Consider the following 18,762-nt stretch of genomic DNA (forward strand, 5'->3'; position numbering starts at 1 on the left):
AAGCACTAGTCAATGTCGAATATTTTGAACATCGTTGGTTGGAATGTTGTGTTTTGAGCAGAATAATGAATGATTTGCTTGGGGTGACCGTCTTGCCCGTTGTTCCCCTACATGTCGGCTTGCGACACTGCGAGCCTGCTTCACCTTCCCATAAAACTTCCGCATATCGTTGGCACGGGCAACGGGCAACGGGCTCGTACTCCTCATGTTGACGATCCTCTTCCTGGCGCTTCTTTCATTTAAGAATCGTCATGTCCTTCCGTTCCCATTTTAAGTTGGCCTCGTCGACTTGCCCAGGTCCGCTTCTTCTCATTAAACGCCGCCTCGCATTTCTCGCCAAACCAGTCGTTTCTGCCGTTCGCTATGAAAGCCGCACACACCTGTAGGTGTCAGTCAAAATTAGCACTATACAAGAGCTCTGATAGCTTAGCAGTGCACACCAAATGCAGGTTGTTTTCCTCATAACCCAACAAATAATTGTATTATATAACAGCTCCTAAAGCTTTAGTTCAGCTCGCCTAAAAGCAGCTTGATAAGCTGCGCATTATCTAAATTGTTTGTTTAGAATTTACTCTTGCTTCTACTCTAGCAGGTGGTAATGCTAAAAACATAGATTTCAGACCCCCTCCCCCCTCCCCTATGTAACAATAAGTAACGTTCGATATGACCCCCCCCCCCTAAAATTACGTAACGCTGGACAACCTGTACCCCCCTCCAAATCTGCAATTTTGAGGAAACATCACAGTTACGTAACGATCTCAACTATCCCCCCCCCCCTATGTAACAATAAGTAACGCAGACTTAACCCACCTCACCCCCCCTTCATGCGTTACGTAATTTGTGTACGACGCCTAACCACTTAGTCTTGCTTTTAATTATCAAGTTGTAAATCAAATATTCAAGTTAAAAGACACAACTCGGAAACAAGCTGGGTACACAATTAGTTTCGGAGTAAGTTTACTTTTTAACCAGGGAAAGAAGAAATTATTTCGCAATCCATGCAAGTGCTCTGACAGCATTCTGTATGTCTAACTTTAAATCCAATTCATCATCTTGAATTAGCCCTCCAATACGAAAGACCGCAAACACAATTTACTGCAAAGACCGCAATATTCGGGTTATGAGGAAGACGCTAAATGCCAATATTAGCACTGCGAACTTCTTTGAGTCGATTTTGTATTACTCTATATCTTCAGTTTCTTCGATTTTTCATATAATACAAGTCACAAGAACACATGGTTCGCTCTTTAAGCACTCAATTCTCCCTCTTCCATACACTTTGCGGCCTTTCTTGGTCTGTTGACGAACCCAACTCCTAACAACCACGTAGTTTAGGAACGACCCCAACTTCCATGCACGCATCAGCTCAGTGTGATTACCATCTGTTAGCTGTTAGAAAACTATTTCATTTGAATTAATGTTTATAAACAGAACACACCGTGATTACCGTGATTAGCTCACTTATAAACGATCAACCGAGACTTTTCTCGCACACTTGAGTAAATTAGTCAAACGAGCTTAAGAAAGAACTCTACTTGATCAAAATGCTAGCAATGAAAAGTAAAACTACGGTCTTTCTTGTTACATTTGCGATATTCGCAGTCTCTTGGCAGCTAGGTGTAAGTATGATACATGTTTTCCACCACTCTGTCTAATGATGCAAAATAATCCTCGGATTCACAGTACGCACAGATACGCTCTCGGGGAGAAGTATTCAACGATGTTATCGAATATATAACTACAATAACCGACGATATCTACAAGTACAACCCCAGCTGGCCGGAAGAGTTGAAAACTAACCTGTCCCAAGTGGTGACTGCGCTGAAGGAATGGAAGGATACTGCAAACTCCGATATGGCTCCACAGCAGCCGAACTTTTTACTGCACCGTAAATAAAGAATCTTATTTTCGAAAATATAAGCTTTAAAGCAAACAAATAAAAATTCACTATTAAATATTTCTTTGAACAATTGCTTTTTTGCTCTTACATCAGCAGTATTGTGATAACGACAGAAGACACACTTGTTAATTTACAAGACTTTATAACATGATTTCATTAGGATTTACATCAAGCAACAAAACGTATTCAGAAGTTAACCTGCACCCGGAAGTGCTTTTGCAACTTATTCGCCTTTACGCCAATCTGCTGCACAAGTTTGGCCTGCTGTCGTTTCATGACGTGCATGTCGCGTGCGTTACGAGCTGCGGCCTCCTGCTGAGTCGAGGTCCATCCGAGGGCCCGATATTCGGCAAGTACTTTGTGCAGTTTTTGGGTGGATTTCTTCACCACAACTGCTCGGTTGGGGTTGATGCGTTGCTTGTAGTATCGCAGCAGTGACCGATGGCCGATAACCGCACCGGACGGAAGCACCATTTGGAAATCGTCCCCATCGAGTGCCTGGGGTGGTTCGATCTCCTCGTCCACATCCATTTCTTCGTTCTAAAAATATATCAATCAGTTTCTTATGGATTCAACATTTTTGAAAAAAAAACTCACATGATCTGGATAACTGGTGCTGTAATCAAAAAAGTCCACATACTCCGCCAAAGCCGCCCCCTCGTGAAGCATCTTACAGTGACCCTTCTCCACCATATGATTCCGTACGGCATCGAGCGAATAGAATGTTCGGCCCTTTTCGTTGCACCAAATGCAAATGAAATCCCGGCAGATTTTCTCCGCCAAGTATGTAAGCAACCCTTCCACATCAATGCAATATTCAGCATCGGGTATAAAGAAGGAATGTGCAATACTCATATGCTTGATGCACTTAATCAAATCCTCGCTGTGGTGTTGGCAGAACAAGCAGTCGTTGTTCTCAATCGGATTATCCCAGTCTTCATCCCACTGGTCTGAATCAACTTCCTCAACATCGTCATCCATTGGCTGCTGCGATTCACCTGCCCCAACAACTCGGGTGGATTTTTCAGATACATCCGTCTGTTGATCCCCTCCCGTTTCCACCTTCTGCGCTAGAAACAGCTTCAAATTATCCTTATGCTTACGGCTGTCCAGATGATTATCGTGAGCATTCTTCGACTTGAATAGCTTCTTGCAGGCTTTGCAGTACAAAGCCTGGTCTTCGAGAGCTGCTGCATCGGCACTTTTTTGCTGATTGATCCGTTTCTCGAACTCCTCCACACTGACCGGCGGTAACTCTGCTATCTTACGCTTCAAATTATACCGATGCCAGTCCGTCTTGTAATGCTCCCGCTGCATTTCCGCATTTTGAAAGCGAACACTACAGTTGAGGCACGTGTAGCAACCGGCAGGAGTAGACATTGCACTACAATGGAAAACAATAGCAAAAATTGCGTAGAATATTGCAGTTATAATCGCACACTTTCACAGTAAAAGTAAGCTTAAAAGATTTAATGTAGAAACAAATTTATTTTACAATAGTTGCGAAATGCCCGCACGATGTGGAGTGATTTTGTGTTTTTTTTTATTGACGTTCACTAATGTTGCCAGTTTGCTTAAAATTCAAAAAGTCAGACGTTTAGACACTGAAAATAATTCTTTTTTCCGATTTCGTTTCACGAAACCGGTTCAAGATCGAATTCAGTATTATTTATTACCTTTATTTTATTTTCCAGTGGTCAGAGATGAGATTGCAATTCGACCACGATTGACATTAGCAACGCCGAAATATGTAAGAGTGCCACTAGAACGTAGGCTCTACAATGTAGTATATGTAAAACATCGAAAAAATATCTCTCGATATTTTTCAATAAAATAATAATTTTTAGCTGTAAGGTCCGACAGTAAACATCTCTTGAATGGCATGGAAAACATTTTTAGATTTTAATTTCGTTAAACCGGAATACCGTTGTAACAGCCGTCACAGACTTAGTGTGCTTTCCCCGCTATCAGCAACGTTTTGTAAAAGAGAAAATTCAACTAGCCACTTTAATTACAACACTTTGAGGTACCAAATGGTGCCAGTTGCCGATGATTTTTGTTCTCTGGTTATTCCGGCCAGAATTCCAGCCATTTTAGTACTTTTGCAGTAGCCATGTACTACTAAAAACCGCCAGCATTACGGGTGAAACCGGCACAAGATGGCCTGTACTATTTTGTCTTTCCTCCTTTCAACGGCTAACACGTAGCGTCCGTATGTCATTGGTACGATTTTGGAATGAAAATGATGGGGCGAAATGTTCGAATGGTACTTTTTATATCAAGGTTTCGTCAGTTATTTGGAAAGAGGGAGGAGTTAAGAAAAATAGGAGATGGTAAGGAAAGTAAAAAGCATTGGAAACAGAAAGTGACCTCGAGTAAAACAACAACAAATCGTTTACAAAATCAGATCGACTGTATCCGTTAGTGTCGACTGACCCGCAAAAATACAGTCGACAAACAAACAAATATATTTACGAAACTCATAGAATAGATTGTATTACACAAGAAGCAATCAAAATATGATATTTCTAGCTTCTTGCGTCGAGTAAAATAAACTTTTTACCAATTCAAAAAACCCGTCAATAACATAAAAGTGTTCAAAAAATCAAATTTGCATTGTAAGAATTCTCAAAAATGTCTCTCTCAGCTCTCGTTGTTAAGACATCTTAAACGGTGCACTTCTATAGGGTATTTTACAAGACGTTTCTGAACTTAATTCAGGAATAAACTTTTGATAGAAAGCACGGAACCACTGATATAACGTACGTAATAGCATCATCAACACCAGCAGGATCCGTGACACCTGTCAGTTCGTAAAATGGTCTAGAGACCGTTTGGTCGCGCTCTATCATCACTTCATATCGCACCGGTCGACGTTGAAATCAAAAGTTAAGTTCACTTCACACATTAATTTTTGTTTAAAAATCAAGATAAGCTGACTACACTGCTTTACTGGATGACTGTTTTCCAATGAGCATAAAAGAGAGGTAAGGAGGAGAGTGCATTTTTCTAGTATTAGTAAATGCTTCAAATGTAAACAACTAGACAAACTCAATGGTAAACCCAAATAGCTACGTCACTATTTGCCATCAACTCTGGGCAAAGGGGGGCGAGCAGAGAGGCGCGTGCAAGTGTTAGTATGTTTCCTCCTCACCTCTCTTTCATACTCATTGACTGTTTTCAAACCACCGCCACGAAACCTGAGTGAATTCATTCTTGCCCACCAAAAATGAAATATTTCAATAGAATGAAATGTTTCGCGAATTCAGCACAGGACAGAGCACTACCTAGTGGCCGGAATAAGAAACATGCTAGAACTTAGGCGCTATCCATGTATGATGACAGTTCTACAAGGTATGCTATTCACGTCGATGCATTAGTATTAGTGATCGTTATGAACTTTTGAAGTAGAATACTTCTGTCAGGAAGTTCGGCTACATAGGGATGTGAAATGAAAATCTAAAACCGAAAAAAGTGAAAAATATGTCCAATTTCAAATGCTAATAAATCGGTTAGTATTCGATGGATTTCCTTCGTTCTTGCAGCAATAGATTGTAAAATCTTCTAAGATTCTTCCCAAAATAAGATAATTGTAATTTTATTATTCACACTATTGTACTATTGAAAATAGTCAAGCCTTGTCAAAACGAAAAATTCGACCTCTGATTGGTCGTTATATGCTTGCTTCCCAAGCACGGTCGAAAGGATCATATACCTTGCAATTGAAAACATGCTATTTGGCCTATATAAGAGCCTGCTTCAGCCGGAGCCGCTCATAATAGTTCTAGACAGCGACAACAGCAGTTGTCCTTCCTTAGCAGCAGCACTAGCCCTGTGGTTGGTCACCACGTCTCAGGAGCAGCGCAGTTTTTCTCAGTGTGTGTCGCCAGACAGCCATTATTCCCCCCGTGTTGGGGCAGCATGATGATTGCCATCAGGAAATCCAATTTCGGAAATCAAAATGCCTTTTTTAAGGTAAATAAACAAGTCATTGAAAGTTAATAATTTTTGTCAACGCAAGCAAGCATTCTGTGTTGCATCCTAACAATTTAAATTTGTCGCACTCGTCTAATTTACTGAATGTGAAATAGCTTCCACAGTGCATGTTGTCCGTGTATCTTAATTCCACCAATGTTAGGGCAGCTCAAAGGTTGTAATTAGCAACCGATTTTGAACCGCAACATGCTTTTTTCAAGGCAAATAAAAAAATAATTGAAGGTTAATAATTTTCTGGCATCAACACAAGCAGACATTCTGTGCGGGATGCAATCAAATTCTGTTGTAGTTGTCCAATTTTTACTTTCACTTTATTTAGTAAACCCCCCACTGTAGGGGCAGCGCAAAGGCTGCGATCAGCATAACCCACATTGAATAATTAACTGCCCTGTTAGTACGCATTCACAAAAGCAGTTAGTTCGACTATGTAGAGCTAATATGTAGTCGATTCAATCAATCAGCATAAACAAAATTTCGTCGTCTCCCAGCTGCCAAGTTGCAACATGATGCAACACGCAACAGCGAGCAAACGAAATCGCTTGATGTTACAAACCGCAATAAGATACGGGTTAAAACCGTTGCGTGTGTGAGAGCACCATCGGTGTTTATTCGCTGGTACACTGTCTACTGTCTACTGAACGCAATAATCTGCTTACATGCGACACGGGGACGGGAACATTTTCTTCAACGAAGCTGCACAACACGGCACAAAACATGTTATTTTGTTGCTTCAATGAGAGTGCTATCGGTCCGGCTCGACAAGAAATCATTTTTGTGCATCCGTGCTACGAAACTGAGGAAAAACTTTAGAAACTGAAAAAAGAGGTGGAGCTTATCAAATGATCGCTCTGAGCCGGAATGAAGTCACACATATTTTTCAAGTTATATCATTCCACCACGTACGTAAAATAATTCATTCCTATTTTCATCCCTATATGAGAGCCTGTTTTAGTCGAAGCCGCTCATAATAGTTCTGAACAGCGACGACAGCAGTCCTCCCTTAGCAGCAGCGGGAGCGAGCGGTGGGTACCATCGATAGCGGATAGCGGCCACAATTGTGGCATGGCTGCGAATAGCGTTGCAGTTGCTCAGCAGTTGGGCCAGCGTATAGCGGCCACAACTGTGGCATGGCTATGCATAGCGTAGCTGTTGCAGCGGGTATATCAGCGTCGATAGTAGCAGGGTCAGCTGATACAACGACACTCCCTTCACTAAAATGCTGTTTCAGCGTGGTAGCGGGAAGCATCAGCAGCAGGCTTGCATGAAGTGAATACATCAGCCAGCAACTTTCTCTAAGGCCTCTGCCATTAGCGAACCTATACATTAGAGAAATGACAAGACACTCACCGTTAAGGCAACTGGCAACATCAAAACGGGCGAGCTGTATAAATTTGCATTGCCGTTATCCGTTTTGATGTTGACAGTTGCCTTAACGGTGAGTGTCTTGTCATTTCTCTAATGTATAGGTTCGCTATCTGCCATAGTAGACGCGAAAAGCGGCGCGAACCGATACGCTCGGCCGTAGGTTAATGTACAGCTCTACTGATGGCTGAACATCAACCTACAGCCGAGCGAATCGGTTCGCGTCGCTTTTCGCGTCTATTATGGCAGAGGCCTAATGGGAAAGTTGTATCATTTTGTTCAGAAGAATATTATTGTCGGTAATATTACAGAGATGCGATTGCGTAAATCCGATTTTGAATTGAACAATTGTTCTTTTGAGAACAAACAAAACACTTATTTGAAGAGTTAATAGCTTTTGGTACCAATAGCAGTATAGTGACAGCCTCAGCGGTAGATGCAGATGCAGCCGGTACTTCCCTGAGGCCGATGTAAAGGTAAATGGGAGCAGCACGGCGAAACAGTTCAGGTTATGCTTAAACGCGCGTCATTTTTCGTTGTTGATATTCCCCACATGAAACGACGCGCTTTCGTATGATAGCGGTGGTATTAGCGGTAGATGCATTTGCCAACAAGCCGTGTCTAGTTTCCAATGTGAAAACACCTTTCTCACTGTGTTGACCGTGCGCCTTAGTCCTCACTATCAAGGTAACACAGAGATGTAAGATAAACACTACATCCTATGATAAATTGAACAATTGTCCTTATAAGGACAACAAATGAATTAATGAAGATTTAATTTTGAATTAGAATACTTCTCTCAGGAAGTTCGGCTACATAGGGATGTGAAATGAAAATCTAAAACTGAAAAAAGTGAGAAAAATTTCATATGCTAATTAATCCGTTAGTTTTCGATGGATTTCCTTCGTTTTTGCAGCAATCGATTAGAAAATCTTCTAAGATTCCTACCAAATGCATGAAATTGCAACTTTATCATTCGAACTATTGTACTATTGAAAACTCTTAAGCCATGTCAAAACACAAAATTTGACCTCTGATTGGTCGTTATACCGCGCTTTCCCAAGCACGGTCGGCAGAGTTATGGACCTAGTAAATTGGGAATGCATCATTTGGCCTATATAAGAGCTTCATCAGATAATAAACAAACATTTCATCGGATATTAAATTGAACAACTGAAATTTGAAGAACACAAATGATTATTTGAAGATTTAATATTTTCTCGTTTTGCGCTATAATCCAAAGTTAATTATCTTCATCTACATGCATACTCTGATTATTATTACGTGTTTGCGTCGCTTAGTGTTTGGCTACGGTCATGCAGAACGCAAATAACGGCGCGATGCGATTCGGCAAGACGAAATCTGTTGAAATGTATAGTTCTACTTCGCCTTAAAAAGAGCTGTACATTTCACCACGGTAAGGCGAATCGCATCGCGCCGGCATTCGCGTTCTGCATAACCGTAGCCTTTGTTCCGTTCCCGTTTAATGATGTCGTAAATGTGCATATTACAATTCGGCAGCACTTCAACGTCTCATTTGCACAAAATTTAAGAATATTCAATGAACTTCATTCAAAATATCAGACAAAAAGAAATTACAATACTGCCAACTGACACGCAAGCAGCCGGGTTATCTTTCTTGTAAAAGTATTCTACTTCAACCTTGCGGTCGTGGCTTTGCATACAACCTTCTTGTGATTTTTTCCAATTTTGTATGAAATTTGAAATGATTTTGCATTTTAAACTAAACTTATAAAACATACTTTCCTGAAAAGTTATAGAAATGATGTTGAAACATGTTTTATTTGTGGGGAATACATAAACATGCTGCGGTTTAGGTAAAATATGCTATTTTTCATCAATTTGCCGGTAACCTTTTTGCACTTTTTGTTTTTTTTTATTGTAGTCTAATAGCGCTTCTAAATAGAGTCGCTTATGTTTCATACAGTAACAAAAGTCATGAGCTATGACAATGACTAAGATTATGCTCCAACTATTAGAACAATAGCATTTATATATATTTTATTTCGACATATTGTCGCAATTTTTCACAATAAATCTAAATTAATATCAATTTCTAGTGTGTTTCAACTGGAGATTCACTCTCCAATTAAAAAAATCAAATATAAAACAACATAAAACGAGAAATTTCCGAAAATGTTCCGAATTCCATACAAAAAACGAAAATTTTCATAACGAGATTTGTTTGTGTGCGTGGATAGATAAAAATGTGGCATACCTTGTAGAACTGTCATCATACTTGGAGGCGCTATATCCACATTTATCGTACATATCCGGACTACTTCGTGATAAGGGCGAATCCTTGCCTTGTTGCCCTAATCACGAAGTAGTCCGAATATCGTCTGTTTCTTTTAAAACAAAGTGCGCCGAAATCGTCGCAGAAATCGTCGCCATACAGTTTCTATGGCGACGATTTCTACGACGAATTCGGCGCGTTTTATTTTAAAAGAAACAGACAATAACCCCCCTTATCGAAAATTGCTAAATTCTCCTGACGCAGAATTTGAACAAATTATTTTTTAAAGTTAGCTACGTTCCTAAGCTACTCAAAAAACCTTAAGTAATCGGGATATATAGGTTTTCCCACGTGTTTCATACATGACACTCCTTATCGAAAATTACACTTATTTTGCCTCTTTTTTCGTATGGTGTATTTAATCTTTTGAAGGACTGAATTACTGTCTTCTACTTTACTGAAGACCATTTATAAATCAAACCAAACGTTCTGGCTTTCAATATAAATTTAATGAAAAATTTTAATTTTTTGTTTCTCATTTCTTCATGACCGGAAAGCCATCAATGCTAAGCTAACCCTTTATAGTTTTTATAAACTAAAAATAGATTTTAAAATTGAGCTATTTTTGATAATAACCTCTTACTTATTACTTATTACGGGAGTCACTTCATGGTCAAATATAAATGACTCTCACTCTCACTTCACTTTTTTGACTTATCCCGATTCCTCCTCAAGTGAGTTGAGAAAAATTAGTTTTCCAAAAAGTTTGAAACAATCTGCATTCTCGAACAATTTCTAAACCTGCTTTCAGAACCTTATAAAAACTGATGTCTTGAAAGAAAACATGCCGGTTAAAGCAACAGCACCAGTAGAGTAAAGAACCGCAGGTCTCTCGTCGTCTATGATTGCAGCGGTACTCTTCTATTCGTACTGCAGCGGTACTATTCGTATTGCATTGGTACACTTTTCTTCGTACATTTCTATACTACGTGTGCAATCGAGGAAAAACTGCAATGCTGCTGTTGATGGTGATTGAAAGTTTATCTCATAAATATGATAACCATAAATTACTCAACAAGAATTGTAAATTTCTGCAATGGATATTTATTTAATTTTATCTTCGATATTCACTAAATAATCGTGACCGGATAGTATCGAAGATTCATTCAGAATCTCCTTTTACATTTCAAAATTGTTAGATGAAATACAGTGATCACCCGATTATATTACCCCCTTGATGATTTTTAGGGTGATAAAATAGGGAAAGTGATAAAATCGGGAAATTTTTTTTTATAAATATTTTGTTATAAAAGATGGTGAACCATGATTTAGAACGTAAAATCAGCGATTAAAATTACGACAAGAAATCTAATCATATGAAAAAGCTGTTCTATCTGTCTGTCTGTCTCTCTGATCCTTATAGACGTAGAAACTTTTTTACCAATCAGCGTGAGAAGTTTTATGTAGGGATTTTTGAGGCCAGAAAAGGAGTAGCTTTAGACCCCTCCCTCTTCTTATAACACAAACTTCTGCGTAACTAATGAAACTAATCAAGAAAATGGAACCATTTTGACATGATGAGGTTTTCAGGAGTAAGAAATATGTCAATGGTAACTTGATACCCCTCCCTCCTCTGGAAGGAGAGGCTCTCATATAAGTGAAACATAAATTGCGCTACTAGTTCGTAGGGGTTAGGTACTAGTGTTTGCATAAAGCTGTGAAGTTGTGCTGTTAGTGTCATATGTACCTCAATCAGCTTTAAAAATTAATTTCTCGTGATTTTCAGCTATTTTCTAAGGTAACGGAAGAGGGATCAGAAATGACCCTAAATATGTATACGTGGTTTACTGATAGCCCTTTTACAAAATTTCTCTTAATACATTTTAAAACACATGAAAATTGAGACTTTTTAGTTTTGCTTCATTCACCCGCAAGCAGAAAACAGAAGAAAACTAATCGATGACGTAGTTGAAACAACACCGATAAACTTAAAAATAAAAGCTAATCGAGGATGTTGCTCACACTTTGAAAGACGAAAGTTTGTATCTTAATTGACAGTGGAACTGTCACTTGTCAATAATTGCGAGATTTGGAGATGGTGGACGTGCAATTACCCCTGAAAATATTATTAGATGGCAAATAGCTTGTTCATTTTATTAGATTAAACATATTTTTTTTTTGCAAAAACATGCATTTTTGGAAGGCTTATAACTTTGTAGAAGGTTTAAAAATTCGGAAAAATGTAAGAAAAAGTAAGAAAGAAAATTGGGATTTTCAGTGCCTTTTACAAGACAACTTCATATTGTTCGTCATATATAAAAGATTTGCTGAAGACACTATGCGTCTATCTCAATCAAATGAAGAAGGAATTTTTCTATCTAACTTTTAGGTGAATTGATCACCCATTTTTCTATATCAAAAGATGCGTGGTTTAATAGCCTAACAAATATATGAATATACGTTATGGTTTGAATAACTATTCAATTATTCGAACGAAAACGTCAAAATAAAACACTCTGCAATGGTTGAGTTTTCAATGAAACCTATATCCAGAATGATGTTATCCTACACAGAGCTGTGCAATAGTACTAAAATATTGAATCTAAATAGAAAATCAGTTCATACTGACATTTTTTGATGAAATATTATATGGTGATAAAATCGGGTGAAAAAGGTGATAAAATCGGGGGCAGATAAAATCGGGTACTGATATAATCGGGTGATTACTGTATTATTATTCTAAGCTTTACCATAATAAACGTTTATTAGCTGTCTTCGTAATACAGCGAATGTAGTTGTAGACAAATGAAAAAAATTGTCAAGCAAAAAACAAAAATGTAATTGTGGATTGCTACGATTTTTCGCTGGAACTTGTTAATAGTTTTGTTAAAATATCTCCTTATGTTTGCCACTTAATGAACTATTGTAAGGGCTCCCATATTATTTTGAAAGTAAGATCCATATTATAGATTTTATTTAACCAGAGTTAAATAAGACAAACCCATTCATTATGACAACGTAAGTATTATTGGATTTGGTTTTTGAGGATATAGGTTAATTCTGACTTTGACGCATTACGAGAAATTCTTGGTGCTTCTTCAACAAGCACGATATGCTTGTGCCTTGTCAAATACATGTCGTTTGCAGAAAAAATACTACAGGCATAATATCATCAGATATAAACAATATTCGTTCGAGTGTTGTTGAATATATTTCAAAAATTGATTTCCAGGGGAGGCTGAAAATAAAAATACGTACAGTCGCTGAGCAAACACATTGATTCTGTCTGCAGACTCTGTATATCTTGTAACAAAAAAATTACAGAAAGATTGTATGCAAAGCCACGACCGCAAGGTTGAAGTAGAATACTTTTACAAAAAAGATAACCCGGCTGCTGGCGTGTCAGTCATTTTTTCTAGTAAATAAACGCTGACCGTTCATTGGCAGTATTATAATTTCACTTTGTTTGATATTTTGAATGAAGTTTATTGAATATTTTTATAATTTTGCGCAAATGAGAAGTTGAAGTGCTGCCGAATTATAATATGCACATTAAATACGACATCATTAAACGGGAACGGAACAAAGGCTACAGTTATGCAGAACGCGAATGACGGCGCGATGCGATTCGCCTTACCGTGGTTAAATGTACAGCTCTTTTTACGGCGAAGTAGAGCTATACATTTCAACACATTTCGTCTTACCGAATCGCATCGCGCCGTCATTTGCGTTCGGCATAACCGTAGCCAAACATTAAGCGACGCAAACACGCAATAATAGTCAGAGTATGCATATATATGAAGATAATTAACTTTGGATTATAGCGCAAAACGAGAAAATATTAACTCTTCAAATATTCATTTGTGTTCTTTAAATTTCAGTTGTTCTATTCAATATCTGATGGAATGTCTGTTTGATATCTGATGAAGGCTCTTATATAGGCCAAATAATGCATTTCCAATTTACTAGGTCCATAACTCTGTCGACCGTGCTTGGGAAAGCAATCGTATAACGACCAATCAGAGGTCGAATTTTGTGTTTTGACAAGGCTTAAGAATTTTCAATAGTACAATATACTAAAGTCGCTTTTTACGCGGGGGATACATGCCGCGTAAAAAAAAACCGCGTGAAACAAAAAACCGCGTAAATTCCGGAATCCGCGTGAAAAACCGCGTAAATTCCGGAATCCGCGTAAAAAACCGCGTAAAAAGCGACCTTAGTGTAGTTCAAATAAAATTGCAATTGGTCACCTGAAGATTGGAGACAGTCCCTGAGACAAATTTCACCTCCTCGAGTATTTCAGTAAGTTTTGAGTCGTTATTTGTATGAGGTTTCAATGACTCAGCCTCTGTGATTGAACTAATAAAATTGCTTGTCAGGCTTGAGAGCCGTTCGTCAAAATATTTATGTATTTTTGTGGCATCGTTGAAAACGACTCGCTGATGCCGGTCAATGTCGTGTGCAATTTATTGTCACACGACTTTATGTGCTGCCCGACCGCACTGCACATGTTTTGATTGCTTTTGTTAATCGCTGACAAAGTTTCTTTGACATCATTAAGCAGGTGCTCAATACTGTCGAACAATTCTGACACTAAGCAGATTTTTTTTCATGTCCGCAGCAATGCGATGATTGGCGTCCGTCTGTCGATGAATTGCCTCCACAAGCTGCTCCTGTTGATGAAGCAGCTTCCGTACGTCAGCTTCCTTCCGGAGAATTTCTTGACATTCCGTACACAATGGCGCCATATAAGATGTGATGAAAAGTTCGCGGTGTCGTTGTACGCCGATACACGCAGCATGGTAAGTTCTACTGCAGAACTCGCACTTCCAAAGAAAGCGGTCGTCGTTTATGCTGCACGAATTTACACTGCACGGCATGGTTATTTACGTTAATACACTAAGCGGAAAAGTTACGACACGGATGGTCAGCAAAAACACGCGACGTTGTCAAGGTGTGAAAAAAAAAACAAAAAAAATGTATACTATACAAGTTAATTGCGGAGCGAAAAGCAAACGCGTCCGCGCCCGACGACTGTTCGAGACGAAAAAAAAAAGATTTACTGCATTTGGTAGGAATTTTGAAAGATTTTTTAATCGATTGCCGCAAAAACGAAGGAAATCCATCGAAAACGATCCGGTTTATTAGCATTTGAAATTGGACATATTACTCACTTTTTTCTGTTTTAGATTTTTATTTCACATCCCTATGTAACCCAACTTCCTGAGAGAAGTATTCTACTTCAAAATCCCCTAATTACAGTGTTTAGTCCCACGTAACCATTGCCAACCAAATTTTCAATTCTTGTTGAGTAATTTATGGTAATCATATTTATTACGGATAGAAATGTACGAACAAAAGTGTACCACTGCAATACGAATAGTACCGCTGCAGTACGAATAGCAGTGTAGAAGAGTACCGCTGCAATCATAGACGACGAGAGACCTGCGGTTCTTTACTCCACTTGTACTGTTGCTTTTACCGGCATGTTTTCTTTCGAGACATCAGTTTTTATAAGGTTCTGAAAGCAGGTATATAAATTGTTCAAGAATGAGGATCGTTTCAAACTTTTCGGAATACTTTTACCATTATTGTGGAATTTCGCTATTTTGTTATCCGAATAACAAAATTCGAAAAATTTATTTTTAGGTGTTGCTTTGTTTATTTATTTTTGAATTCATTGGTTGTAAGTTTGCAGCTGCTGGAGCTGATGCTGCTACGGAAGCTGCGCCTGGTGCTGCTGCTGTAGCATTGGGAGCTGCCCTGGCTGCTGATGTTGCGGGGGCACATTCAGGGCTTGCTGTATTTCCCGCAGAATCGCCATTATTTCGACGTGTCGTTGGTGTTCTACAGTTGCCAGTTGATCTAGCTGTTGTTGAACCTGGACCAAGCTCGCGCTCGGCGGACGTGGCGTGAGGATCCACCGCCAGTGTCCACGAGGGTCCCCGCGTCCGTCCCGCTAGTCGCTGTATTGCACATTATTATTTTGCATGTTTCAAATTTGCATATTAAATAAAAAACAAAAACAAAACAAAATTAAATTTGGTACTTACTTTTAATTTAAGCCGAGCCGTAAATTTTTTCGCGCCTCGCGTTTAATCGTAAAACTTTTTATAGCGCAATGTTGACTAACTTTTTCATTTGACTCGTATAATCGGTGGTGACGATAGAAGTACTAACCCGAAAAAAACCTTAAAATTGCTGTGATTGTACATAGCTATACCATAATTTAACTATGTTTTTTCATTGTAGATACATCAGTTTTACATTACCAGAACAATAAAAAATATCGTTTTTGCCATTTTTACCATGAAAAAGGGGGGTCGTTATGTATCTTAACAGCATTTTTCAGGCACTTTTCCCATACATTTTGAAGTCACTGACAATGTTTTTCATGGTAAAATTATTGTCGGTGGTAGATTCAACAACAAAAAACGTTGTTAAAACATGGTAATGACAACAATCGTTTACAAGCTTACAGTAAAAATACCGTTTTTTTTATTGTAACTAAGCCCCTCTTTTTAGGAGGGGAAAGAGTATCGAACCATCAAAGAAATATTACTTGCTCCTAAAAATCTCCACATGCCACATTCGGTTTCATTAGCTTGATTATCTCTCGAGTTATGACGGAATTTATGTTTCATTTGTATGAGAACTCTTCATTCCAGAGAGGGGATGGTTTTCAAACCGCCATAAGAGCCTTTTCCGGCAACAAAACCCCTAGATACAAATTTTTACGTCGATCGATTCAGTAACTTCCAAGTCTAAGGGCCAGACAAAAAGAACTCCAATTTTCTAGGTTTGAATAAATTGTCATATAGGTATTTTGGTAGGTGACGAACGGCTTTTTGGTAGATGAATTCACAAAATCGTACTTTACACACTCATTTCGCCGAGCTGTCAAACCTGCAATTCATCCAGCAAAATAAATTTTGCTGTTTATCCAGTAGAGCGAAACAGTTAACCAGCAGTAGGTTTGCTGTAACTTCAGCAAACTTGAATTCAACTACTGAATAATCAGCAATTTAATTTCGCTATACATTCAGCAAAGCAAAGTATATTCCGCTGGTTAACTAGTTAGAGTAAAGGAATCATGTTGCCTTCAACCGCCACCATTTACCCACCCACAGCCACAGCATCATAACCAAATTACTGTTGAACAATACATGTGTATTTATCATTTTTCTTTTACGTTTAATCTAGCTCAACAGTAATTTATTTATGGTCCCATAGCGGCTATCAGTAACATAGCTGTGATCCCGTATGAGCGTCGCAGCAGTTTGGCGGATTTTACTAATGACAGTTTGACGTGAAAATTTTTAACACATCGATTTGCTCGCTGATTTCCAGCAAACATTCATTTACTGTTTTGTGTTCAGCAAATTGTTTTGCTGTATTTTCGTGAATCAATGAATCGACTACTGATTTTCAGTAAATTAATCAAATCAATACTGGTTTACAGTAGAAATAAAATTGCTGAATGAAATTTAGCAAATTTTGGAACTGAATTACAGCAACATTTTAGAAAGAATGCTGTTAACCAGCAAACTAGCGGTTTGCTGATATGCTTTCAGCAAAGTATTTTGCTGAACCACGAAGAGACATTTCGGTATGTACCTAGGGGCCGTTCCTAAACCACGTGGTCATAAAGAGAGGGACGGGGGGTTTGTCAAAAGACCATGAAAGACCACGCACGAGGGTGGGGGGTTGACGAAATGACCACGTGGTCTTTTTTTTCTGTCTTATAATTTATTGTTGCCACTTAGTTAAGAATGAAGCTTTTGCATTTTAGCAATATAGAATGTACTGAAAGTTTAACAATAAAATGTAAAAAAATTAAGCGAATTTTCGGCACTTGACAAATAAAAAGACCACGTGGTTAAAGTCACAAGGGGGGGGGGGGGGGGTTGGCCAAAAGACCACGAAAGACCACGGGGGGGGTACGGGGGGTATAAAAAGTGATCAAAATATGACCACGTGGTTAAGGAACGGCACCCTACCAAAATCTAATCTACCAAAATTGTTAGTTTTAATACCAGCCACTTTTCCGAAAGGCGCTAGTTTCCAAGCGATTTATAGCGGAAAAATTTCATTTTGATCGCTCACTGTAAATAAAAATCACGTCGAAGTAAAGTGATTTGCTGTTGAATTCGCACTACTTGCCTAACATTTCAGAGTTGAATGGAAATCTTTCGAAATATAATAATGCAAAGAACGATTAAATCAACAGCAAATCACTTTATTTTCTGTTGTTATGTTCATCTTTCTTTATATGCTTATGATTGAGATACGGAATGTCGGTCAATTGGATAATTGTATAAATTCACAATAAATTCAAGAGACTTCTTTTTATTTCAGATTTTTCATTTTTATTTTTTTCAGATTTTTAATTTAATAACAAGATGATCCTACATAGGGATCGATTCTATACTTTGTCCTATAGCTGTTTTTTTTTTTATTTTCCGTACTATCCCGGACTACCCTGTTTCTGTTCCGGACAGTCCGCGAAAGAAACAGAGTGCAGTTTTGAAGACACCAACACATTCACACGTATGTGTCAAGATCAAAAAAAATGTCGAAATCGGTTTGCTTTGATTATCGTTCTTCGTGTGTCAAACATCAGGTTGGATTTATTTATTTTATTTTATTATTTTGTCATTTTTCAGTAAATTGGCAAATTTTTCGTAGAGAAGCACAAACGCGACAAAAAGACAATGGCGATAATGACCAAAACAAAAGTGACAGCTACCTCAGGTATCACGCACACCATTGCAACTGCTCGGAAAGTGTTTTTTTTTTCAGCTGCAAAGTGTAGTCCGAGACGGTGTAGTCCTACCGTAAAAACGAAATTTTCTCAAAATATGTACATAATTTGCGGGCTTTTGTCCATGTGAATTTAAATCTTTAGAGCAGATTTATTTTTTAGCCGATTTTTCAAGGGAATGGTAGCCTTCAAGCGTTACGAACATCTATTTCTGTACCGTTTGTCCCAAAACTAGTTTTTCTGCTGTCACAGTTTGCTTCACTTTGCTTTGGGACACAATTAATGTACTAAATATCACTTAGAACATCACATACCATGTGAAAACCTTAAGAAATTGCTCAAAACTGTCTGATATGCTATTAATAATTGCAGTCAACATTTAGCCGGTTTGCCCGAATCAACATAAGATAAGGGTAAACTGCCCACTTTTCGGGTGCCAGTGCCAGTGATGTTGGTAACGCGTCAAATGTATGGTAGCTGACA

General features: G+C 38.4%; 1 protein-coding gene and 1 long non-coding RNA gene across 3 annotated transcripts; one reads left to right on the forward strand and one right to left on the reverse strand.

Annotated features, from left to right (window-relative positions):
* The first annotated feature begins 1,215 nt into the window (after positions 1-1,215).
* LOC129732880 (uncharacterized) lies at positions 1,216-1,970 on the forward strand. Its single transcript, XR_008729371.1, has 2 exons — positions 1,216-1,619; positions 1,684-1,970. It is a non-coding gene; the product is annotated as an uncharacterized LOC129732880 (long non-coding RNA).
* A 52-nt stretch (positions 1,971-2,022) lies between these two features.
* On the reverse strand, positions 2,023-3,461 carry LOC129732878 (cytoplasmic 60S subunit biogenesis factor ZNF622). Of its 2 annotated transcripts, none has more exons than XM_055694251.1 (3): positions 3,396-3,461; positions 2,498-3,284; positions 2,023-2,440 (listed from the first exon to the last, which is right to left on the reverse strand). In XM_055694251.1, exons 2-3 carry the CDS (start codon positions 3,278-3,280, stop codon positions 2,087-2,089), a joined length of 1,137 nt encoding a protein of 378 aa, XP_055550226.1. In that variant the 5' UTR covers positions 3,281-3,284; positions 3,396-3,461; the 3' UTR covers positions 2,023-2,086. The 2 variants fall into 2 exon arrangements, with proteins under 2 accessions (XP_055550226.1, XP_055550227.1); XM_055694252.1 differs by lacking the exon at positions 3,396-3,461 and adding an exon at positions 3,340-3,363.
* Positions 3,462-18,762: the final 15,301 nt, after the last annotated feature.

Source organism: Wyeomyia smithii, chromosome 3, assembly GCF_029784165.1.
Source record: "Wyeomyia smithii strain HCP4-BCI-WySm-NY-G18 chromosome 3, ASM2978416v1, whole genome shotgun sequence".
In the NCBI taxonomy this organism is placed as follows: Eukaryota; Metazoa; Arthropoda; class Insecta; order Diptera; family Culicidae; genus Wyeomyia; species Wyeomyia smithii.